Genomic DNA, 26,815 nt, shown 5'->3' on the forward strand with positions numbered 1-26,815 from the left:
GTGACGCTTGTAAATTTAAATTCAAGAAGCAACCAATCAGCCGTCGTTCGTTGTTGGTAGGATATAGCAAATATAATATGTGGCGTATCCTGGACTTTTAAACCATACAATTTGACAGATTTACGATGTTTTACCTCTCTACACAGCTTCTTCGAATATCCATGTGTTTCTGAGCGTGCGCAGAATGACGTTTTGTAGCGTCGTGAGAATCGACTTTACCTTGGCTAGCCCAAACATTTGAGCCCTGCATATGATGATATATTATTACATACACAGCAAAGACTTAGTTATTACTAAATGCATCAAACAATTTTGATTTGAAAACACTTACTATTGAATTCCGGTGTTCGATTATTGAATGGTTGTTTTGCATGGTATGCCGGTTACCTGTATTCATAGTCAAGAACAGCAACAAATCCGTCGTCATCGGTGTAATGGCAGGACTTCGGTTGAAAGGTATGTTACTAGCAGATAGGCTCATACCAATTTAGCAAATTTTTACCCGGTTAGTATATTTCAACATTTCCGTACAAAATGTACGTTCGTCCGACTAACGACGAATTACCACGGGAGCCGTACAAAAACAAAATCCAAGGACTGAGCGATGCCGAACTGCCGGAATAAGGTTAAGCCAGTATAGTTATATCCGAATCGCGATTTTTTTTTCGTACATAAGTTTGGAACCCCATGTGAAAGATAGCCAAACTACTGTACTTCCGTAGAAAAACAAGGCCAACAGCCATAAGTCGCGTGCTAAAACGCACAGTGATACCGGACCGACAGACAGACCGACAGACCGACCGACCGACATAGTGAACTAAAAACCTGAAAAATATAACAATTTAAGACAATATTATTATCTTTAATTAAACGGGAAAATTGTGTTCAAGTAATCGGGGACTAGAGTGCCACTTGATTGAAGTTACAAGTGAGCCTTTGAAGTCGAATTATGTTCGTATACCGGAATTCGATTAAGAAAGAAAGACATTGGACTGACGGTACTGCACATTATTTATTGTTATTTATATTCATGTTAACATGCTGATGCGAATAAATGATAAATAGATTCACTTTTAGATTTAAAGATATTTTGTCCCCCTAAAATAATAATTTCTTAAATGTTTTGTCGAATATGTCACATATACTAGATATTCACTTTGACAAAAAAAAAATGGATCGAAAAAAAAATATTTATCTGAAAAATGTAATTTAAAGCAAAAAACCGTCAAATATGAGTGTATTTCCAAATTTTCTTACAATATGTATACGTAAACACTTAAGTATGATTCACCTTTAGATTTAAAGATATTATTGCCCCTCTGAAAAATGTTTTGTTGAATATGTCACACAAATTTCACTTTGACAAAAAAAATAGATGAAAACAAGATTATTTATCTGAAAAAAATGTAATATAAAGCAAAAAAAGACTGGAAGTCATTACAGGTTTTTGGTTGAATTTAACCCTTTATGTTTTCTTTGGTAGACTTAACTTTTTAATGTTTGGTATAGTATGTGTAGGGTGTGATTTTTTTTAAATAGTATCCTCGTAAGCCCTTCTAAATGTTTTTAGTTCATCCTTCTGAACTTTGCTAACCTACTGTAAGACCTAGCCTGACACTTCTCAAACACGCCCACCAAGCCCGCGTGTACAGGGTCTTCGAACTATTGATCGTCGTCACTTGTGTCTCGAAATAACCGTCACGCCCTGTTAATTACTCTCCACTTTGTTTACCGTCCTAAGCCATTGTAATATGTTGCTGTTATACCTGGCAAAATAGGCAAATAACCGCAGATATAAAATATCAAAGTATTATTATGTATTTTTAATTGATATTTCAACAAGTTGTGTGTCTAGACCTACTCAATTTAGTGGCTTCTATACCTAAAGCTTTGTTGAACACAGCGCAACGACGCGTAGGTATAACAAGTGTGTTCACCAATCACAAGCGCCAGTTCGAATGATCCATCGCGTCGTGATTGGTCAAATTACATTATATAAATAACTATTTAAAAGGAATCATTATAACTAGCAAGGAATTAGAGTGTCATTTCACTCTATCCCTGATAACTAGTAAATAAAAAACATATTTATAATGAATATTACTTTTTTTGCTCACGTTACAGAAAAAGTAAAGTAACTTACCCACAAAACACCGTCAACAAAATAATAAATCTCTACACAGTTGAGAATTAATAATGTCTACTTAGACATTAAATTCTGTTAGACAAGTTGCTTGTCGATTGTCCAGTGATTGACCACAAACTTGAAATGAGAAAAGTTTCTCAATCTAACTATATCTTTGCTTTTCAAAAATGATATAAATTTTATATTGAAATTTTATTTAGGTCAACGGATATAAGAGATCACTCTCTTTTGTTACAAAAAGACGAGAAGAAATTGACCATTAGGATAAACGAGCTTGACCATCGTTGATTACACTTGGACGCAACCGAACACAACTTACGACGTAGACATAGCGCAGGTGAGTTGTCCAATCACAAGTGACTGTTCTGATGATCTATCGCGTCGTCGTGATTGGTTAAATCACTTGCGGCCACTATAATTAAGCTTTGATGAAATTAAGTCATGATTTGTCAAAAGTTGAATGGCCTGGCCCATAGGAGTGGACGGGCATCCGGAGTGATTAACTTCTTATTTGTTAGAGAATTTAGGAGCGGTAAGAAGTACAAATTAATTTCGAGCATGATCCAGATCTAAAAAGAAATTTACTAATTTAACCAAGAGATATTTAACTCCAATCCATCATATCACGTAGTTGTAATTGAATACAGTACGCAATTCAGCCAACCGATTCTCGGTTCCTGACCTAGATCTCCAGAGTATCGTAATAGATTTCCGTAATGTGTTCGTCATTGTTTGTTATTTTTTCAGTGGAAGTGAATAACTTTATTAAAACTTTTTAACGGATTTGTTTCATCGTTGAATATCTGACGATAATTTTAATTTAGAAGATATATTGTCCCCCTGAAAAACTATTTGTTTCAATTTTTTTTTAAATATACCATTTTGATGTTTCATAATAGTTTAACTTTTACGAAAACATTTGGATCGAAAAAAAGTGTTTTACTTGAAAAAATAATTCAACGCAAAAAAATGGTTTTTGGATGAATTTAACAGTTTGTTTTGTCTTTTTATGAACATAACTTTATTAAAACCACAAAATTGCCTATTCAAAATCTGATTTTGAGGACAATACATCTTTAAAAGTTCTGTTAAAAATTCATGATTGGAACTAAATAATTATGATGTTCTATTTTACAAACTGTTATATCGTTGGAATGTTAGCATATACTACCTTTTATAAAAAACAATATTCATTTGCTGCAGTTGAACTGGTCTACACTTGTAATTGTGGTGTGCTGAATAAAATGCGGGTTACAGTTTCTCCGTAATACCTTGTGTTTCACATGTATCGCCTATAGTGTAATTCCGTGAGATTTGGCGTGGCGGCCAAAATTAAAAACGTATATAATGTATGCATTTATGTATTTAATCATCACATTATGGCTGCCATATGCTATTATTATAAATTGTACCATTGCACTGATTTATCATGAGCATTAAAATCTCACGGAATTGATATTTGGAACATTAGGTTCCCCACTAGTGGGGAACCTAATGTAATTCCGTGAGATTTTAATTCTCAAGTTGAGTTCTTGGCAGTTTTGGAATCCTTAAGACTAGCAGAATTCATTGCAACCGGGGGCCAATTTTTCCCGACCCTATTTTGGCCGCCATCTTGGATTTCAAAATGGCCCCCATTTTGTACTCAAAACTGATAGTAGCTCCTATTTTAAACCACGTGCGAACGTAATTTGTGTGACAAATCTTACAATATTATGATAAATCAGTCCAATGGTACAATTTATAATAATAGCATATGGCAACCATATTGGATTCCAAGATGGCCGCCATTAAAAACGTATATAATGTATGCATTTATATATTTAATCATCAAATTATGGCTGCCATATGCTATTATTATAAATTGTACCATTGGACTGATTTATCATAATTATTGTAAGATTTGTCACATAAATTACGTTCGTACGTGGTTTAAAATAGGAGCTACTATTTATTTTTATTTTATTTTATTTTATTTCAACCACATCCAACAGCGTCCAATTACAGGATGCCTTAAAACTCTTTAGATATAAATATAGAATTAAAAGCACATTAAAATATAAAACATGAAACATACAAAATGGCAAACTTAAATCGATTTAAGAACTTTAGACTTAAATTTGGACAAATTGTCAACAAAAATATCAGTTTTTAGTAAAAAATGGGGGCCATTTTGAAATCTGAGATGGCGGCCAAAATTAAAAACGTATATAATGTATGCATTTATGTATTTAATCATCACATTATGGCTGCCATATGCTATTATTATAAATTGTACCATTGCACTGATTTATCATGAGCATTAAAATCTCACGGAATTGATATTTGGAACAATAGGTTCCCCACTAGTTGGGTACCTAATGTAATTCCGTGATATTTTAATGCTCAAGTTGAGTTCTTGGCAGTTTTGGAATCCTTAGGACTAGCAGAATTTATTGCATCCGGGGGCCAATTTTTCCTGACCCTATTTTGGCCGCCATCTTGGATTTTAAAATGGCCCCCATTTTTTACTCAAAACTGATAGTAGCTCCTATTTTAAACCACGTGCGAACGTAATTTGTGTGACAAATCTTACAATATTATGATAAATCAGTCCAATGGTACAATTTATAATAATAGCATATGGCAACCATATTGGATTCTAAGATGGCCGCCATTAAAAACGTATATAATGTATGCATTTATATATTTAATCATCAAATTATGGCTGCCTTATACTATTATTATAAATTGCATTTACATTTATAAATAGTCCTAAGGATTCCAAAACTGCCAAGAACTCAACTTGAGCATTAAAATCTCACGGAATTGATATTTGGAACATTATGTTCCCCACTACTAATATAACCTAACCCATCAACTAACCTTATATGATACTGGGCAAACATGTTCGTATGTTGAGATACAGCACAGAGAATAGGGTATGGTTAGGGTTAGGGTTAAATCACCTAGGCCTAAATACCGTCCCCTGCATTAATTCGTTCGATAGGCCTACTTTATTAATTTAATTCATTTAATTCATTATTATATATTTTATTAAAATAATAGCCCTACCGTAAAGTATGCCTAGGTATTTTTACAAAATAAAATATAACATTGAATAAATAAAAACAAATGTAATAGAAAATATATATATATCAAATAAAATATTTGCAACAAAATAAATGAATGATGACGATGAGGCACAGGTTTTTTCTTAGATCTAATTCTGTGTATATCGTAAGTGTTACGATGTTTATTATGTAAGTATAGTATAATATAGGATACTGTAATTAGGATCTATAAAAAACTCCTTTAAATTCTTCGAAAATTCACATTTTGTATGTTTTAATACATAGTATAATAGGAACAGGAAGAGGTAATATTCTTAAAATCATAATTTTCCACAATACCACTCCTAAATTCTATGAAAATTAAGAAGATAATCAACCCGGATGCCCTGTCCACTCCTTTTATGAGGTTAGGCAATTGTTAACTTTTGACATATCAATTATAGTGACCGTCGCAAGTAATTGACCAATCACGACGCGATGGATCCTTAGAACAGTTACCTGTGATTGGACAAATCGTTGTGTTCCGCTGCTGTCCAAGTTTGATCATCGACAGTCAACCTCGGTCCTTCTCGAGATCAATTTTTCCTCGCCTTTTTTGGCAAAAGAGTGATCTGTATATCCGGTGAACTAAATAATATTGCTGCCAATTACAAACACACCTCAATCTACATCCTCTATGAAAATCCCAGATATAGGCCTAGTTAGATTAAGACAATTTTTCATTTCAAGTTGGTGGTCAACAGAAGTGGACGGTCGACCAGTAACTTGTCTATACAGAATTTATTTAGTAGACATTGATAATTCTCAACTATGTTGAGATTTATTATTTTATTGACGGTGCTTTCGTTGCCGTATGCTTTGTGTGGGTAAGTTATTTTACATCTTTCTTTGTAATTGTAGGACAAAACAGTAATTAATACAATATAGACATGTTATCTTATTGCTAATTACAATAATATAATTTATATACAGTTAGAAATCATTAGTAAAATAGTTCATTTCAGTTTCTTGCAAAAGTGTTTACAGCCACCTAAAGAATCGGAGTAAATTAGTTTGAATTCAAGGTTCAAGATTCAAGATTCAATTTATTGTCACATAATATTACATACATGAAATTTGTTTTCCTGAGCTTAGAAACATAGATACAATACAATTTAAGACACAATATAAAAACGTAACACGTTAACTAATTATCTTGAAAAATGTACAAGCATATGTAAAAAAAGAGTCTCTAAAACTATTTTATGTTACTTTGTAATTTACTTTGGATTGGATCGGGAAAAAAATTATTTACCTGAAAAAATAGTCAAACAAAAGCCCGTTGATGTGTGCGTCATTGTTAGTTTATTTTTTCAGTGGAAGTGAATAACTTTATTAAAACTTTTTAACTGATTTGTTTCATCGTTGGATATCTGGCGATAATACATATTTAACGACATATTGTCCCCCTGAAAAACTATTTTTTTCAATTTTTTTTAATATACCATTTTGATGTTCCATAATAGTTTAACTTTTACCAAAACATTTACTTGAAAAAAAAAATTAATTCAAAGCAAACAATAATCAAATTGGCTGCCAACCAATTGTTTTTTTGGATGAATATAACATTTTTTTTGTCTTTTTATAAGCGGAAGTGATTAACTGTATTAAAACCGCGAAATTGCCTATTCAAAATACACTACACTACACTTGTAGTTGTGGTGTGCTGAATAAAATGCAGGTTACAGACCTACAGTGTGGTTTAGTTTCTCCGTAAAACCTTGTGCGATATAATCTGTTTTCTGTAAATATGTTTTGCTCTTTTTAAGTGATTATTTAATCACTGCTCCAGACGTTTTCCGTACTAATGTTGAAGAAGATGTACTCATATCGATCTTTGGATCAGATGGAAATGGACCGTTAACTGTTCCAGTAATAGTTACTCTTACTACAAGTGAAGGCATAGAAATTGCCAGTCAAACCAGTGCCGTAACAGCTGGTAAATACTTAGTTTATATTTTGTAAATACAACTCGGTCTTCTATTCGTATCGTTTGTGTGCCTTGTATTATTATAATATACATACTTTACCATGTTTATAATAGACATAACATTTTTCCATTGTAAATTGATGCTACATCTCCTACGGTATTTGATTTCGTGTAGGACAGTTACTAGTCCTAATTTGTTTACTGTTCTGATGATGAGAATAGTTTCTCGAAACATGTCACATTTTAAGGCAGTTTGCCTTTTTATTAAATGCCTCGCTATAGTCATTTTAACTCGTAAGTTTGGTGGTATTATTCATGATTTATTTAAATAATAGTAGTCAAAAAGTAATGCTTATGAGTTGATTACGGAAAATATTCATTTAAATATTCTATTTTCTCTATTCAACAAATCAATGCAGAACGTTCGTAATTATGTTCTTTTATAACACATTTATAAAGTAAACTTGTATTCTTATTTAATCAGCCGCATTTATATCCAAACGTAAGGTCAATTTACACAGACGAGCGAAAAACCTGGCAGCTTGTCCTACGTAGAATCTTTCTCAGAGCGGAAACTGTAATGGTCATAGGGAACAACATAGATTCTATACTTTTATTACTGTTCTCGCTCGTCTGTGTTAGCATGCCTTGGACGGCGAATGTATTGATATTCGGTCGCATAAATTAATAGCCCACAATAAACTCAAAGTATTAACAAAATGTGACCGTTGATTGCAACAATTCAGTAATATCGGTAGTACATATATTTGAAAATAAAAGTATACCTATTTTTAAAAGTTATTCTCACTTAAAATCCGTCGAATTCATCTCCAAACACCATGAACACTTGTGGATTTTGGCTACGGAGTACATACTGAGCAGTGATAGACGGCGATTTCTTTCTGTTGGGGTTTTTTGTAGCATAGTTTATCAGCCTAATGTGTCGAACAAAAATCTCAATTTTGAAAGTAATATAAATTCATTGGTTTAACCAGGTGAACCAAAAGTGATGACATTCATTGTAAACGTAGTTGATCTACCATCGGATGAGGAGATCCCAACATTAACTTTACGTGCGTTTTCTGCCGACAACAGTCTGCCATTTGACAAAAGTGCTATTGTGTTAGTGACAACTAAAAATCAAGTTGTGTTTATCCAGACTGACAAACCTATCTATACCCCTGATCAAGAAGGTATGTAGGCCTACACATTTTATTTTAGTTTCTTACTAGTTCTAAGTCAATTATGGAAGTTGAATATGTGTATGATTCAACTGCTTCAACTAATCCCTATACAGGCCTGGCTACAGAAATTTATTTCCCATTAAAAAATAAATAACACGTGTAGATTCTTCATTAAAAATGAACTGATATTAAGGAGTCCCCTAAATTTGTTCTTTAGATTTGTTATGATCTCATTGTTTACCTTCATAATTTGAATACACCTAAGTTCTCTACCACACAATAAAGTACTATATTTTTCTGCTAAACAAATTAATTTGTCCATCAAATTATAACAAAAAAGAAACGAAATACACTCAAATTGATTAGGTATCTTTAAGCTCTGTCTACACAATCAAACTGTATGTGACCAAAAATGTGATATGCCCATGGACACGATGAAATCATATCCCTACCGTATTTGGGCACATCACACGTTTTTTGTCAAACTAGTTTGATAGTGTAGACAAAGCTTTACTAAAAGCAGAAGTCAATCCAAGATAAAAGGAATGCCTGTTATTTTGTATTTTTTATATTATTTTAAAGAGAATTGTCACAATTCTTCCTTTAAGCAAACAATTTATTGATAACATGACTAAAAATATTAAACAATATAATTTTGTATTCATTATATGTTTATTCGTCTTCATACATACAAATGTAAAAACATAAGCAGCCCCAACAAATGATGAACAAAGCAAACATCTGTTTTATCTATATCCCACCCCAATTCCAATCAGGCAATAGAAAATAATTTATCGCATTATATATTATATAATATAATGCATCAAACGCAGAGGTACAGCAGTATTATGTAAATCAAAATTTAATATATCATTTCTATATCTTATTTTAGTTAAAATTCGAGTAATTTCTTTGAACGAGGAAATGAAACCAACTGACAGAAACGTACGTCTGGAGATTACAACCCCAAGAGGTTCGATAATCGAGCGACGAGATGACCTTAGCACTAACACGGGATACATCACTGAGATTTTCTCATTCTCCAGCTATCCAACTTTTGGAATCTGGACTATCAATGTACATTATGGCCGAAACGTAAGTCTTATACATCCAGTGGCCAACCAAATACTGTTCTGTTTTAAAAAATAAAGTTTTATCTTGAATTCGTTTGTTTTTAAGTTTATGATACACCATGTGTTTCCAAAAGGAAGTAAATTGAAGCTCTGTCTACACTATAAAAAAGTGTGATGTGCCCAAATATGGTAGTGATATGCTCAAATATGGTAGTGATATGACATCATCATGTCCATATATGGCCACATTACATTACTTTTTTGTCACATAAAGTTTGATAGTGCAACCGAAACGTCGAAACCCACAACCATACTTGATTTCATCTGTATTCCTATTCTTTTTGTACTAAAACACGTTTATATTTTGTATTCGTTTAGTATGAATGGAAGAGTACTGTTCAGTTTGAACTTAAAGAATACGGTAAGCCAAGAAACAATTTGTTCATTGCCCAGAATGTACAAGTTAAAATATAACTGAACTGACATGAACATGATAAAAGAGAGTGACTAACGTACCTACTACTCTCATTATCGTTGGTACGTTAAAACGTGGATCCCACTTGGACACAATGTAAATGAATTAACCAATCAAAAGTAAAGGTTTAGATGACCCATCGCGTCCTGATTTGGTTAATTGCGTTGTTCTTACGTTCTGGGTTGCGAGAGAGATCCAATATTGAATTATTTGTAAAACGGCACATTAGGCAGCAACCTTTCTTAAAATTTCTTAAACTAATTTTTCATTTCACAGTTTTACCAACTTTTGAAGTCATCATCGAAGGTCAAAGTCAAATTATTCCTTCTGACAATGCAATCTTTGCTACAGTTACTGCTAGGTAAGTTGTCGGCCAGAGTTAGTGAATAATAATTATCATACCGTGTTACAGTAAAACTCCAATTAAGCGTGGTTCTCTCTAGAACGCAACGCAACGACATATTGATGCAACGTGCTGTATTGCGTAATCACAAGTGGGAATCGACCACGCAACAGTTATTGGAAGGGCATTTTCTTAAGCGTGGTTCCTACTAGCGACGCAACACAAGGACGTAACGCAACGCAAGTGAATTGACCAATCACAAGCGATGGCTTATTCGCTTGTGATTGATAACTGTCTATAACTTCGCTTGTCATTGGTTAAAACGCTTGCGTTGCGTTTACGTCCTTGCGTTACGTTCTAGTGGGAACCAAGCTTTACGTTGCGTCGATTGCGTTACGTTGCGTCGCTAGTGAAATGTGCTTGAGCCGCCACGAGCCTTCGATAATTACAATGCAAATGTTAGAGTAAAGACATTTATGTTTTGCAAATGGCTTTAACTTACAGATATGTATACAATAAAGAAGTTAGAGGCAAAGCTCAAGTAGTGATGAGTGTTGTTAAAAGCGGTCAGGAAATCACTCGATTTGCAGCTGAAGCTAAAGAGGTAAATAGGCATATGCCATAGAGATACTAAACAACTAAAGTGCGCCTTCCTAATGACGTATCTGATTGAGCTGTGATTCTGTTAAAGTTAACACTCTAGTTGTTGAATATCTATCATTTAGGCATACAAAAGTAACTCAAATTAAATAAAACTTAAATGACTGTTAATATCGGTGTAATTTGCTTCTATTGTGAATACTGTGGACCCTTTTTGTTCTTTATGTTATGTTTGTCAATGATGTTCCCAATATTTGTGAACATTCACAATGCCTCATTTTTGCGGAAGATATTAAATATTAAGGTGAACTTTAATGTTATCTCTTTATATTGAATCATCGTGTCATGTATAATACTGTTTCCGTCATCAGCTTAATGAACAAGGAAGAGCCACATTTACTGTAACGCCAGCAGACTCTGACGGTGCAAATTGGTTCGATAAATTTGAAGGCGCCAGGTTGAAAATAGAAGCTATAGTTACAGAACAAGCGACTGGTGATAGAGAGAACACGACTATCAGTGCTGCTAAATTTGTGAGACAAGTGTACACGTTCAAACGAGATAGAACCATTAGCAATTACAAGAAAGGCACAACTTTTGACGTCAAGGTAAAGCAGCTTGTTTGTTTCCCAGGTGATGTAATACAACGTAGGGCTATTTATATATTGTAGTTATTCAACGAGCCATATATACACTATATGCACCTAGGTAATAATAGGCCTATATTTGTACTATTGAATTCAGAAGTTGGTGGAAAGATGCGTTTGTCTACCTACTAATAGGCGTATTTCTAATTTCGCTTCCATAAAGAACTCCTATCATGATCTAAATGATTTTTTTATCAATAGATAGGACTCACATTTTTTATTCATCAACATATAGAAATATTGGCCCCGCCACTGGGGTAATTGGCCCAGGATTAAAATATAAACCTAAGAATATGATAAGTATTTAGATACATAAGGGTAGTTTACATAAGCCGCGCACTGTTTGTATAAAGGTTTTTTTGGTGGGATTCGGTCCTTCCCTGTTCTATTCTGTTCATCCCGCTTACATGGCACCGAAATTATCGTCGCACACGAGAGGCGAGATTCCGATTTAGAGGCGTTCAGCCGTAATCCCTCAGAAGGTAGCATCGGACCACTGGCTTCTTATCCATTGCATTTGTTCTTTCTTATTCAGATTGACATATTCCATTCTGATGGCACCCCTGGTGTCAATGTACCGACATTAATAGAAGGGCTTGGCTATAACCCAGAAGGAGTAGCCACTCCGCTTACTGGCACTGCAGATTTTGAGTTGGAAAGAAGTAGTAATGGCCTTGGTCAAGTCGACTTCAGACTGGACGTTAACCAGAACACTGAAAGAATCGAAGTTACAGTGAGTATTCAGAGAGAGCTTGACACTATTAGTCACAGGCGTTCAGAAAGGGTGGTTAGGAATGTAGGCCTACAGAACCATTGTGGAGTTACTAGATCACTCTCTATTCACTTTATATTTCATTTCATTTCATTTCACATTTATTCAATTAATGAAAACTTGACAATGTAAACAATATAAACAAATAGTGATTTCATTAATTTGGATCAGACTTAGAGGCCAAGGCCTGTCTCAGAAAGACCCAACAAAACATAAATACAAAATAAAAATGTGTACAAATTAGGTAAAAGTGGCATAATAATAATAATATATTTATGAATGATAATTTTCCAAATAATTAATCTTAATTTGATGTCTGAATATTTTTGCATTTTCACATTTTTTTAGATTCTCTTTATATGACTCTCCTCTCTTGAGTTTTGCAATTTTAAAAAAACCGTAAATACTTTACGATGTTTAATACACAAATGTTTTTAACGTTGTGAACCGGGGTTGAGGCACAAATTGGTATTGCAATTTTAATTGGATGAAGAGGACCCCTATATATTAGCTCCGATGCGAGCGAACTGGAAAGGTCACCATATTTACATGTTGAGGAAATACAAAATGAAAGAATAATTCGTTGAAATTTCTTTTCAGATCAAAACTTTGGATAATAATTATCCGACTGACGCCAACGGTTTCTACACATTTACAGTTTATCCCATCGACAGTCCAAGTGGTGCGTATTTGCAAATTCGTGTACCTGCTGGTGAAATACAGGTAAACAATAGAAATAATAATTAAGCTACTAGAGTAAAAATGAACGAATTCAAACAGGTGTCCTTCCCCTAAGTAAACTGCCTTCCTGTGCTCCACCTGCCTGCAAGTAATCATTTCGTAATTTCGTCAATTTGTTTCTTTTTCATTAGGTTGTAGAAAATTACGAAGCAGAAGTAGTGAAGTCTGGAACTGTTGATGTATTTGGTATTAGCTATTTCGTAAGTTATTTTAAATACGGTGTAATACTGTTTCTATCTATTTTTATTTTTTTGTAGTGTATACTTTTATGTACATGTATATGCCTAATCTTATTTATTTGCAGGTTATAGTACGCGGAAAAATCGTGCAAACTTACACAGACTTAAATTCTAATCTTGGAGCTCAGAAAACAATCCGAATCGGTATAACAAAAGACATGGCTCCAAGTGCAAGACTTGTTATATTTTCATTTGTTGGCAACGAAATTGTCGCAGACTCCATTTTATTGGATATCGTTGATGAATGCCAATCTCAGGTAATTTAGTGAAAATGATAAAAAATAAACTAAATATGTAGCTAAACGGTAAATATAATTGAATGACTGCGTTTCTATAGGTAATCGATTATACGCTATATATTGAAATTGTTTGTATATAAATAATTTATTACTACGGAGAAATTATTGTTGATTAGGAATCTTCATAATTACAACTTTATATTTATATTGCAGCTAATTGTGAGACCAGACGATGCTACTCGTTCACCCGGTGACGTTGTTCAGTTTACAATCATTGCTGAACCTCAGAGTCGAGTAGGATTGCTTGCTGTTGACGAAGCCGTCTACTTTCTCAAAGATTTCCATCGTCTGACGAAAAAGAAGGTTTGGGATCATTTGTTCATCCTATTGTTCTTTACTTAATTTTGTGTTTGCCTTCATGTATAATTAGTAGAAGTCTTTTACATATTTATCCTTCAATATACATTACTAAACGTGGAATTTGTCATTAAAAGCTATGTCTACACTATTAAATTAATGTGTGATGCGCACAAATATAGTAGTGATATAACTTCATCATGTTTATATAATAATGGGCACATCACATTCGTTTGTCACATAAAGTTTGATAGTGTAGACAGAGCTTAAGTTCTTTAATCTACACTAGCAACCAGTATTGTTATTGTATCCACCTGCATGATCACATGACTACAGACTGTTATTTAATTCACCGAGTTTACAAACATCAGCAAACTAATTAGGTGCATTGCCTAACTTTTGCAAAATAATGGTTGCAATTTACCTACATTTTTCAACTGGTCTACACCCTGACAAACTTCTGAAAACTTGCTCGAGTTTGCAAACAAAAGTTTCCTAGTTCCCTACTGTGTTTTTTTATATTATTGATGATTCATCTATCGAAAGTTATTTGTTAATCAATCATTGTTATCGAAAGAGACACCTTATTAAGTATTACATAAATTATCTTTTTTACTCAAACGGTTTCGAGAATTTTCTTTTTCTATTTTTTGTCTTCTCTCTTGTTTTAATTGAAAATAACTTCAATTACAACTGTTGAAATTTTGTCAATTTCAGATGTTCCAAAGAATGGAGACTCTTGATCTTGGATGTGGACCAGGCGGCGGTGGAAATAGTAAAGAAATATTTGAGAATGCTGGACTGGTAGCACTAACAAGCGCAAATTTTGGTAAAACCAGTGTTCGCCAAGGTATGTGAAATACAATTAAAATTATTTCTGTAGGCATATTAAGGATCGTTTTAAAATTAGTTTACTGCAGTTATTGCACAAACTACATTTTTTTTTCAAAAACGTATAATTTTATATATAATAGGCCTAAAATGCATAATTAACCAAAAATAAACATAATTGTATAAACCGGTTAAAGACTAAACACATTTAAATTACTGTACTACAGTGGAATAACTTTCTTAAAAGTTGAAAAAAAAAACAATTAAAACTTTTGAATTATTGAGTTTCTAAATTGAAAATATATTGGTAGTAGGGTAAAAACAAAGGGTCGGTACGCTGGCCAAACAAACTGTATTTTAAAAGTCTAAATAAATTAAATATAACATAGAATTTATTTTATATTAGGGTATGGATGTCCAACAGAATCAGACAATAGAAGAAGGCGTGCTGTTTCAGGTGAGATAGAAACTATTTTGTACATTTCCTCAACATTATCATTAATATAATATTTTTCATTATCAATGACAAAGTATGTGAGCCGCCAAGTCGGCTTTGGTTTTAGCTGACTTTGTCCAGCTTTCTTTTAGTTAAAAAAAAAAGTTTTAGAGATAGACAAACCAGTGCTAGTAAAGTAACATAATGAATGCATACAATGAATATGCAACATTACCATTGGCGTAACGGCTATGAGCGCTAACTGGCTAAACCCAGAGGCCCCTGCGCTTATGAGGCCCCTGAGCAGGGTCTAGAGGAAGAAAACAGGCATTCAAATGTGTCGAAAAAGGTTGAAAACGTCAAAAACCTCTAGTATTGGGCCTCTGCGTCCGAAAACAGGAGACTCGTGTCTATGCGTTACGCCAATGAACGTTACAATAGCTCTCTTCCTTCGACCCCCTACACCCTCCTTCAGACATTTTGAAAATTGCCACCAGTGCAAAAAAAGGATATCAGCATTTAATTTCAAAATATTGGTTCCGCTATTAGTTACTACTAAATTTGGTGTACCTACCTTACAGGGTACTGCATGTTATCATTCAATCTATCATTTTCATATTAATATTTTATTAGAAAATCAGAAATGTTACAAAGAGTTCGAATATGACGCTGATGTGTGCTCCGCTTGTGAAAGTGGCTTCCTCCACATCCCAGGAAAAACATGTGTAGATCGAATCAAGAAATTCGCAAGAAGAAAAAAGATCGACCTTCCAGAGGATTATGGCAGTCCACCAGATCCTGCCTTGTTGGGTGAAGTGGTTGCAGCTTTCTTTTTCTGTTGTGAACAAAAGGAAGAAGAACGCAATGTGGTTGCCGGTAGAAATACAAATTTAGATATTGACATAGATGAGGACGAATCAACTGTCAACGTCAGAAGTAATTTCCCAGAAACTTGGATTTTTGAAGAGTATGAGATTCCGTAAGTACTTAAATATTTAACGCATCAATACACATGGTGTATCAAATTCATAGGAATTTGCAATCCACCGTGACTTTGACCGCCTCAGAGGAGTAGCATGTTATCAGGGAAAAACAATATCTACTGTGGAAGACGTTGTCAAAACATAACCATAATTATGATTTATTTTATATCTAGTGATAGTAGACAGATAGTCATTGACTTCTCCGTGCCTGACAGTATCACCAACTGGATTGTACAGGCTTCATCAGTTTCCGCTGCAATGGGAATGTGTGTAGCAGAAGAAAAAGAGATAGAGGTTTCAAAAGATGTATTTATACAGCTGAAGATGCCGTACTCAATGGTCAGAGGTGAACAGACACAAATCCAAGCTACGCTTTTTAATTATGGAAGTAGAGAAGTCACCGTTAGTATTTAACAACGTTTAATTTACCTTATAATAGCCAATCTTCACTCTATGATCTATTATAGAGTTAGGTCTATATCAATTATTAAGTTGGTGATTGCCATAACCGACGAGTTGTATTGCAGTATGTCATACATTAAAATTCTACTAAACCATATGATTATCTGTCTTTTTCATTAAAAAATAATTACGTTAATGTTTATATTCATTTATTCTTCGAAGGGAAACATGTATTTGTATGGTGTAGACGGCGTTTGTTCAGAAAGTCTCCCTGGAATTAAGGGACCTAAGCACCGGTTGACTGTACCAAAGAATGATGCACGGACAACATACTTTAATATTATTCCATTTAACGTCGGTAATCCTCAAATTGAGGTCAAAGCATTCACTGATGCTGGAAATGACGGAATTAGAAAACAAATATTGGTTGTGGTAAGTTTGCTTAATTTAATGTATTTGCGTAGTAATAGTTTTTATACCGTTCAATCAAGTTAAATTCATTAAAATGTGGCCTGTTACAATTCACGATAGTAACAATGAACGTCGAAAACACATCGAAAGTGAACAAAGTGTTGTACAATATTGTGCATTACGTCATCATTTATTATTTAATCATGCATAACAAATAGTAACTAGCGTCATCATCCGTCTGATTGGAGGCCATATCTCTTTCTTTTTTAAAAATCTATTTTACTGTGTTAAAATATGTAATGTGCATTTCTCTAAACAAAATATTTTCTTTGAAAATGGATACACCTTTTTTTTATATAATTGTATATTTATTATTTTCAACATAACAGCCTGAAGGAGTTGAAAGGTACCATTCTAAAGTATTGTTGATCGATCCTACTGGGTCACGTGCAAGTGAAGCTGAAGAAGGAGAAGTTCAAGAGCCTGATCAACCGTTGGATAACGAATTTCCATTTATGCCAGAAAGTTAGTAGACCTACAGTATCGGAATGCATTGTTTTCAAATCCATGTTTTGTCGTTGAAACCTTTTGATAAAATTGTTGATCAGTACTACTAGTTGCAATGGTTCATAAGGTTGACACATGAGTAAATTAACTTGACACTAATAATAATAAGTAATGAATATATTTGTTACAGCATTCACTGACCATGAAAATAGTTTACAGAGGGACACTGTTGATATAGCAATTGTTGACTTCAATGCAATTCCAGGAACAGAACAATGTTTCATCACGTTCTTTGGTAAGTTTAATAACATTTTTTTTCGAAACACCATGCACTCAGGAGTGAGAGTGAGTGAGAATGTGAGTGCTTTTATTTTTCTGAGGCCGATTGAAGTATATAATATAATCAAAACGTAAGGAATCTCACAAGTGTCGTTTCAGTACTATATGCGTTAGTATATCGTCATAACCTTTAATTCCCGGGTAAAAGTGTCTGTCTTAGTCATTTTTGTAATAAATACAATTATCTATTTTATATAACAGGTGATGTTATGACTCCTTCTGTTAGTTCAATAATTGAAGGGTTAGACCCTGGTTCGTTACTGGGTAAGCCAATGGGTTGTGGTGAACAGACCATGATGTTTATGTCTGCTAATGTTTACACAATGTTATACCTGGATAAAACAAATCAAATCACTGCAGAGGTTGAGGAAAGCGGCTTTAGCAAAGTTGACAAAAGTATGTATATTTTTTTTATTGAATATTTAAAATTGTGTATAATATATTATCAATCATAATGCAAATGTATATTATTATTATTATCATTATTATTAAATTATTACCTAATGAGGTTATATTTTATTTGAGATATGTGTGGGTGTGTTTGTTTTGACAGAATAACGTCAAAATTAAAAAACGGATCTTTACCACATTTTAACCACAGAGTCTATATGTATTCATGAAAGATTTTATTCGATTTTTTTTTAAATCTGGACCAGCATCCCAATTCTGGACCACTTGCCCAAAACAAGACAGATCTTATCACGATTCTTGATCCCTTTTCTCGTTTTAGGCCTTCTCGTCAACATTCATTATGATGTACTAGTCAATTCGTTATAATTACCCTGCACACCATTGCATGACTATTGTCAATTTTTCTAAAGTTTATCTGTTTTACAATAGGTTACCAGAGAATGATCAAATATCAGAGAACGGATGACGGGTCGTTTTCAGCGTGGGGAGATCGCCGACCTGGCAGTACTTGGTGCGTATATTTCAGTATTATTTCACGATATAGAAAAGGAATGACTTGTAAATAAATACGTTGCGTCACTTTGTTTAAAAAGAAATGTTTTAGTTGCCTATTATGATATAGACAGTTGATATCTCGCTTTTTTAAGGGACGTCAACAAATAACTGTTAGAATGGTACATTTCTGCAATTATGCTTTTTGTTTTGATAATTGCTAAAAAATATTCGTTATATTTAACGCAAACAGAAGGATCATATATTTTTATTTGACCAAATCTAAAATGATATGAATACATTCTCATGTTTGTAATAGGCTGACGGCTTACACGGTTAAATCGTTCTACAACGTGCTTGTACTAGGAAGATTCATTGACGATACTGTATTGTGTAACGCTTTTAAATTTTTTGAAACGCGATATGTGGATATCGAAGGGGTTGCAGGTCAGGGTAGATTCTACGAAGGAAACTCTGTTGTTCACAAAGATATGGCCGTAAGTGTACCAAGAATGTACCAGTGACTTTTAATCTCTTTTTTAAATTTTCCTTTGCAGTTTTCTAATGCTTACCATTTGACCTTCACACAACCGTCTACAATTAGTCTAGTACTAATATAAAGTGCACATTCGTAGAAAGATTTGTGTACGCTACCTCTTTTCTCGCTGTAAAAATAACTTTAACACTTTTTACACGACATTTCTAGGGTGGAATCAGTGGCGACATGATGATGAATGCATTTGTTGTTACAACTTTGGCAAAATACAATCCTGGAAACTTAGAACAGCCTGTGGCTTGTAACTTGGTACGTATGAACCTAAATTAATGTAATGTTGCTACGGAACGATAGTTCAATTTGACATCATACTAGAACCACTAAGATTGAGCCAAGAATGTTTAAAAGTATGTTTTTGTTATTTACAGAATTATGCCGACAAACTCGGAAAAGCTATTGCGTACCTCGAGGCTAATTTCAATACTTTAGAAACAGTCTACCATCGTGCAGTTGTAGCATACGCATTGAATGTGGTAAACAGTCTACTTAAAGATGAAGTATGGACCAAAGTGAAAGAAGACGCCTCGTTTGATATAGTTAAGGGCCTGCGTCATTTTACTATGAACTCCAAGGCACTGACGGTCGAAGCAACAAGCTATGCGCTGTTGACCGCTGTCCACAGAAATGAGATTACGTATGCAAACGGTATGGTGAATTGGCTGACGGAACACAGAGACTTCAAACGCGGGTTCAGTTCAACCTCTGTTAGTATTGTTTTGCTTAGCATTTCTTATTTAATGAAAAGAGAAACAGACATTTTGTTTTATTTTTTTTAACGTAATACAACCTACTATAAATACGTCAATCTTATTTAATGAAAGTATAATAGAAAGAGTACAAGGCAAAATGAATATGATCCTGTAAGAAATACATATAGGCTGACCATTTTCATGAGATCAAATATTTCGACATTAATTATGTTATTATTATTACTACTTAATATTGGATAATGCATCTTTAAATTATATGTTATTTATTTCGTGCCATTAATAAGAACGATTTGTTTAAAATATAGGACACTGCAATTGCATTTGAAGCTCTATCAACATATTCAAGCGAAACCTCAACTACGTCTGTTAATATGAGATGTGAATTGTCTTCTACATCAACCAACAATTACGAGGAGATTGTAGAAATCACCGACGCCACGGCTACCTTATCGCAGAGAAGAGAAGTGAGTTAAACACATTCAACATAATCGATTCGAATTAATTTACATTCATAAAAAGAACGAATTACAGTCTTTGAAATGGGATTAAAAGTTTTTTTTTGGTTAAGATTCCGGTATAGTAATCATGTTTTAAATCATTTTGTTTTTAGTGTCCCACAGATGGCTTACTTGTTATAGAATGTTCAGGAGAAGGCGTTGCACAGGCCGAGGTAATGTATCTTTTCGACAGGGCTTTGAAAAAAGGTACGCTAGGCCTAGGGCAGAAAAAGTGGTTCATAACTTCTGAAACTTGCAACAAGCATACTTTTTAAATAGTGTCTGTAATAAATTATTAAACTAAATAAGACATACACTACAAAACAAAAGGCATCCCGATATAAGTCAACTTTAATCGTGTGGTCCTTAGTAATTCAACATACATAAAACATATTATCCCTTAATAACGGCTTACTATACAAATTATGGACATCTGATTTGTTTTCGTTTGTTTTTTTAGGTTGAGGTTATTTACAACACTCCAGCTGATACACCAGGAGAAGAATGTGCCTTTTTTATTTTTGCCCAAATGATAGAGTTAGCCGCTGAAGCAGGAGCTGAGAAAAAAATATATAGAATGGATATTAACGTTAAGTAAGTGTGTTATTTAAAAAAATTTAAAATGATGGTAGCTATACAAAATATTAATACTATTACTCCATTCTTTTTTATATTAATCTTATTTTTTTATTTCACTAATATTTGTTATATTAGGTATCAATTAGAAGTAAATGGAGAAACAGATATGGCGATTGTTGAAGTGGGTTTGTTTACTGGCTTTTCTCCAGTGCAAAGCACATTAGATAATGTAAGAATTGTAATCATGTTTCATCTTTTTTATTACATATTGACACTCATTTTGTAGTATTCTTGTTGTCAAAGGGTGAATAAATTATACTGAATTGAATTATTTTACACGACACGACTTACATGACCAATCCCTGGGAATTTCTTGTCGTACCTGTGCCTGTTAAAGCTTAGTATGGGCACTTCTAGTAATAAATAAAATAAATATTAGCCCAATCCACCCTAACATTTTCGAGTTACAAATTCATAGAAATTAGTAAATAAATGCAGCGCACCTAAGCTGCTAAAGTAAAATACATCAAAAAAAACCAAATTAGGACGATTTTGACTAAATATGGCAAATAGCGTGAGTGATGCATGATGGGAAGGAATTGGGAGCAATATCAACACCGCCAGTAAAGTTATTATACGGTGGAGCTATTGCTCCCAAACCCTTTCCATCATGCATTGTGCAAAGACGTTACTCACGACATTGATAAGCTATTTGCAATCAACTATTTTATTGAGTTGGCCTACTAGTCATAGTGGTTACTTGGAGTACTAAAACTATAATGATTTTTCATTTCTTATTTAGCTTGTTGCATCTGTTGAGTATCCTGTCGAACGCTATGAAACTTCTGACAGGAAGGTTACATTGTATCTAGAAACTGTAAGTTTATTTCTTTGTTTTTGTGTCTCTTTTGTAATCTACACTAGTTGGACAAAAAAGTGCCAAAATGAGGAAGCGATATGACATAATCATGTCTATATAATGGGCACATCACAACTGTTGGCATATAAAGTTTGATAGAGTGTAGACAGAGCTTTAGATTAAGTTATTTTTATTTCCATTTCAGGACATCATAATGTATAATTTGTTACATATCATTTTTTGACAAACTTACTTGTTTACTTGATTCCCAGGATATCCTGGGTATAGAAGCCAAGCATGCAGTGCTTATAGGCCCCTCGATGAAAATAATGTTTTAACATACGGCGCAAATTTTAGTGGGTGGTCAGCCCAACGTTTCTAAATTGCAGCCTTTAAAGAATTTAACGATTTTGAATTTACATCGTCCTCAGACAGCGAATTCCATGATCTGGTTACTCTTCTTGAAAAAGCGTTTCTCCTTGAATTTGTTCGTACATAATGATGACGTAACTTATAAGAATGACCTCGTGTAATACTGTCAACATTAAAATCGAAAAATAGGTCTTTAGAGACATTATCAAAACCTCTAACAATCTTGAACACCTGCAACAGATCGGCTGACTTGAATTTTTGTTTGTTCACTGAGGAGTCACCAGATATGGTAAATGTTATCTTGAACTACCTCTATACTACTGAAAAAATGCTGTACTTTAACGTAAAGGGAAATTTATATTTTTCGCCGTGATTTCTGTAATTTACAAATTTTTTTATTTAGGTACATTTAAACAAATTCGTGCATTATCTTTAAACTTGGTAATTAAGTATTGATTGTTGTCCTTTTTAAATTGCAGTTGACGTCAGAACTAACAACATTACCATTTAATGTTGAGCAGTCGTTTGAAATGGCGAATGTCCAGGCAGCTAGTGTCACAGTTTTCGATTACTACTTCCCAGGTAAGATGATTTCCATAACTAATGTTCATTTCATATCTCATAAAAATTAAGTATATGCTATAAGAAATATATATTTTTCCAGAGAAAAGATGTACTGCATTTTACAACCCACATGACGATCAAACTGAATTGAGACAAGCTTGTGAGGGCGATGTTTGTGTCTGCGCCGCAGGTAACTATTAAGTTTTCTTTAATATTATTCTCAATAGACTGAAATGGTATACAAAGGTCATTGACAAACCCCAAGGGGCGCTAATTTGACTACGCTTACACATAGTGCTTTCTAAATGTATATGTTGCAAAGCTAATAATAATCTCGACATATTATTTCAAACACGAGTTTTTTTGTATTTGTATTAATTATATTTTCTATCAAATTTAGCGATATAATATTATTGTAATTGATATGATTATTATCAATATTATAATTCTAGGTCCTTGTCCAATTTGTGGAAGAGCTGGAGAAGACCTGAAAACGTATAACGAGCTGTATCACGAGCTAGCTTGCGGCCCACAGAGCGGAATCGATTATGGTAAAATTGGTTATTTCGATTTGAGAGAGAATTAAGGGGAGGGATTAAAATTCAAGTCAGTTCAATTAAATTAAACGATCAACAGCCTCATATACACTTACAGTACGTCCGTGATAGGCCTACTTCTTTATAGTTTTACTCAACATAGACACTTTCAACGATGGCTCTTAAAGAGCTATTTCGCTTTGAAATAGAAGCACTGAAAAACAAGCATTTTCGGCACCTTGTAATTTTCTCCACACTCTTTACTCTAAAAATCGTTTTAAAACGTAAGTAAAAGATGAAGAAAGTCATATATAGCAATTATAACAATTATATATATACGCTTTGTCACAGTTTCCAGTCCAATTTAAACATCACTTGTTCTTCTGGCTAAATTACATTTATTTTATTTATCACCAGTGTTCGAAGCTGTTGCTCAGGCTGTAGAAGTTAGCAACGGATTTATCACTCTCACAGCGACGATTAGCACACGAATGAAGAAAGGTATATTTACATAGATAATATCCTAACATTAGATGTAAATACTATACAGTATGTCAGGTTATATAGGTTATAGGCAACCTTTCTTACGGGTAATTTTATTTCTAAAAATGTTTAAGTTTAGTGACTCTTTGGTTAGGCTTGTAAAATACAGGTATGACCGCATGTGATGTATATGTACGTTTACTGTGTACAGAATTTGCGATACGAACTATATATAGAAACTTGAGTCGGCTACGTGATCCACCTCTTTTTAATCAAAGATCAAGCTTAGTAAATGACGATAGAATTTAAAATTATACCTAAATTATGATTTATATAATACCAGTTCTACTTTACTACATTTCATTATTATATCGATTTATTGCAGGAAGAGATCAATTTGAAGAGGTAGGCGATGACGAAGGATCCCCTCGTAATTTCATTATAAAGAGTTCGTGCGCAGGCTGTGAAGTTTATGAACTTGGTCACAAGTATCTGATAATGGGTAAAGATGGTATTCCCTACAAAGATGGCAACTTTACCAAGTAAGTTTGTATACATTTTCAGATACATCATTGTGAAATAACATGACAGTTTTTTTTTTTTGATTAGAATGCACTTATGCTGGAGAAACATAAATAAGCCCAGAATTGTGTTAGATCGCTGAAATCGGCCAAACAATTGAAAAATAACAGTAAAAAGCAGTTTTGGTACAGTTCCTATGTAATTTATTCGTTGAAATAAACGTATTTTACTTTTTCCAGATACAAGTATTTGCTTGATACCACTTCCTATCTTGAGAAATGGCCCAAGAAAGCAGACAACAAAGCACGTGCTAAAGAATTTAACAAGTTTAAAAATACTCTGAAGAACGAAGGATGTGCTGCTTAGAACTCCACCAAAAAAACAAGCAGCAAGTTCTTGTGTCTTTTTTATTAAATAAAAGTCATAATCTTAACAATTCAACATTTTATGTTATTAGTTATCAGAGAAGAGAGACATCTTCCATGTTATTTATAGATAAAGGAGGTTTGGTATAAATCAAATTCACTCTTATTACTCTTAATAGGTATGTTTCTTTTAAAAGACATTAACATCTCTCAAATTTGACGTTTGTTGTAATACAAAATGAGTTCTGTATTTGTATGGTATAATAAATAAATCAAATCAAATCATTTTATGTATGTTGTTTTGTTAGTACTACCGGAAAATAAAGTGAAATTATTATACTGTATAGGCCTATGGTTACAAATTATATACAGTATTTTTGTAAAAAATTAAAACGATACCCGGAGTGTATTCCAAAGATATAGAATTACAATTTGTATGTTTTTCTATACTCAACTAAAATAAATAGAACATTATAATTGAAACTAAACTTTATTAAACAACAAATTATTCATGATTAAATTGTTATTACATTGTTTGAATATATAAATCCGTTTTGTTGAATGTGGAATTAAATTTGCCTATACACTGAAGAATTGATTTCATCTGCATATTATTATGTGTTTTTTGTTGTTGTTTTATACTGTTTTGTTTTTGCTATTAAACGCTTCAGCCGTCTAAATAAAAACATAATATACCAAGGGGGGGGGGGGGTCTAAAAAAAATAGTTAAAGTTCAGCATCTGAACATTGAAATATAAATAGTTAATCAGGGCTACCTTTCTAAAAATTAATATATATAACAAAAAAATGTAACACACTTTCTCTCAAATATATAGCCTAATTCTCTTTAGAATTAAATAAAGATCTTTAACAAATAATATTTTGCACCTAAATACATACATCATATATTTGTTCTATATTTTGGTATATACAAATGTACTCTTGTCTGAGAACTTGTTGAATAATGAAAATTAATTGTCTCCGGAAGTTAATAATGCAAACTCTCATAAAGTAGTTAAATACTGATCTGCTGATAAATATTTGACATTTAAAGTTCTTTAAATAATAATGCTAATCTATCATAAGTCACATTTTACCGAGAACTGCGTGATAATAACTCACGGTCAATCATAATAAAGCTCATTTGAATATGGAAATCACACCTGTGCATTATGCAAAACGATTGTTTTGCGTCATTGCATTCAGTAGAAATATGAACTAGTAACGGTAAAGACAACAGTAATGGCAGATCCCGTATTTTTAAATAAAGTGAAAATGGCTACTGAAATCACCCGCCCAGTTCAGATCCGCCTAAGGTTGTCACTGATACCACATATCATAATCGGTGGCCTGCACCAGTAATTGTTTTTAAGTCTCGCTTTCTACTGAAAATGTCGGTTGACACTGCTTACGAGTAGGCTTATTATACTAGTCGTGTGTAACAAGAAGTTTCAACTACACCATGAGTTCTGTGAGTCATCGGCGTGCGTTGGATCGTGATTGGACACTTAGTTGTTTTATCCAGGTATATCGTAAGGTATTTTTATTTATATCCAATTAAACTAAATTGTCTGCTGCTTCTGCTTCTGCACAGCACTACATGTTGAAGTATCAGGCACCATAATCACTCTGGGGCAGTAAGAGCCACATATATCTTACTATTTTGTTTAATATTGTTCATATTTATATGTTTATATATCTGTAAAAATGTGTATGTATGTTTGACTGCAAGCTAGTGTAATTTCTTCTGATTGGAGATAAAGTATTCTTATGTCATAATACATTACGTTGCTCAGGTTGCGTCGCTAGTGGGTTTTAGTTTTATGTTTTTTTTTGTTAAGGGCAGACAGTACACCCCTGTTTTTCTCACATTCTCTGTATACTATTAGCAACCTTCATTTATATTGTTTTTATTTGCAATCTGCTGATTACAAAACAAAACACATTCGATTTATTTTTTATAATTATGTAGAGTTTTCATTCAGCTTTCAAGTCATGATTAATAATCAATAATTGTTAACATAATTTAATAATTTACAAATTAATTTGATTTTACAGTTTGAAAATAAACTTTCATTTGAAATAATATCAGAAACATGCGTCGTTTTTATTGTGCAAAAGT

General features: G+C 33.2%; 1 protein-coding gene across 1 annotated transcript; it reads left to right on the plus strand.

Moving 5' to 3' along the window:
• Window positions 1-5,938: 5,938 nt before the first annotated feature.
• LOC144837252 (complement C3-like) lies at window positions 5,939-25,092 on the plus strand. Its single transcript, XM_078692289.1, has 36 exons — window positions 5,939-6,065; window positions 7,008-7,177; window positions 8,164-8,361; window positions 9,245-9,447; window positions 9,804-9,846; window positions 10,177-10,261; window positions 10,748-10,847; window positions 11,215-11,451; window positions 12,026-12,223; window positions 12,863-12,985; window positions 13,135-13,203; window positions 13,308-13,499; window positions 13,695-13,844; window positions 14,556-14,688; window positions 15,076-15,126; window positions 15,739-16,084; window positions 16,262-16,490; window positions 16,713-16,922; window positions 17,291-17,426; window positions 17,599-17,703; window positions 17,949-18,143; window positions 18,588-18,669; window positions 18,970-19,147; window positions 19,357-19,455; window positions 19,575-19,910; window positions 20,222-20,380; window positions 20,527-20,586; window positions 20,874-21,007; window positions 21,128-21,221; window positions 21,795-21,869; window positions 22,703-22,805; window positions 22,888-22,977; window positions 23,240-23,338; window positions 23,741-23,824; window positions 24,192-24,348; window positions 24,568-25,092. The coding sequence occupies exons 1-36, from the start codon at window positions 6,010-6,012 to the stop codon at window positions 24,692-24,694; spliced, it is 5,106 nt and encodes a 1,701-aa protein (XP_078548415.1). The 5' UTR covers window positions 5,939-6,009; the 3' UTR covers window positions 24,695-25,092.
• The last annotated feature ends 1,723 nt before the right edge of the window (window positions 25,093-26,815 follow it).

The sequence above is a fragment of the Antedon bifida genome, chromosome 3 (genome assembly GCF_963402885.1).
Source record: "Antedon bifida chromosome 3, ecAntBifi1.1, whole genome shotgun sequence".
NCBI classification, from domain to species: domain Eukaryota; kingdom Metazoa; phylum Echinodermata; class Crinoidea; order Comatulida; family Antedonidae; genus Antedon; species Antedon bifida.

What these genes read in the sequence shown, in the direction of transcription:
- LOC144837252 (XM_078692289.1), top strand. Translation starts at nt 6,010, where the DNA reads ATGTTGAGATTTATTATTTTATTGACGGTGCTTTCGTTGCCGTATGCT. An exon ending in ATCGTCTGACGAAAAAGAAG is followed by an intron (nt 13,845 to 14,555) that starts GTTTGGGATCAT and finishes TGTCAATTTCAG; the next exon opens with ATGTTCCAAAGAATGGAGAC. An exon ending in AAGAAGGCGTGCTGTTTCAG is followed by an intron (nt 15,127 to 15,738) that starts GTGAGATAGAAA and finishes ATATTTTATTAG; the next exon opens with AAAATCAGAAATGTTACAAA.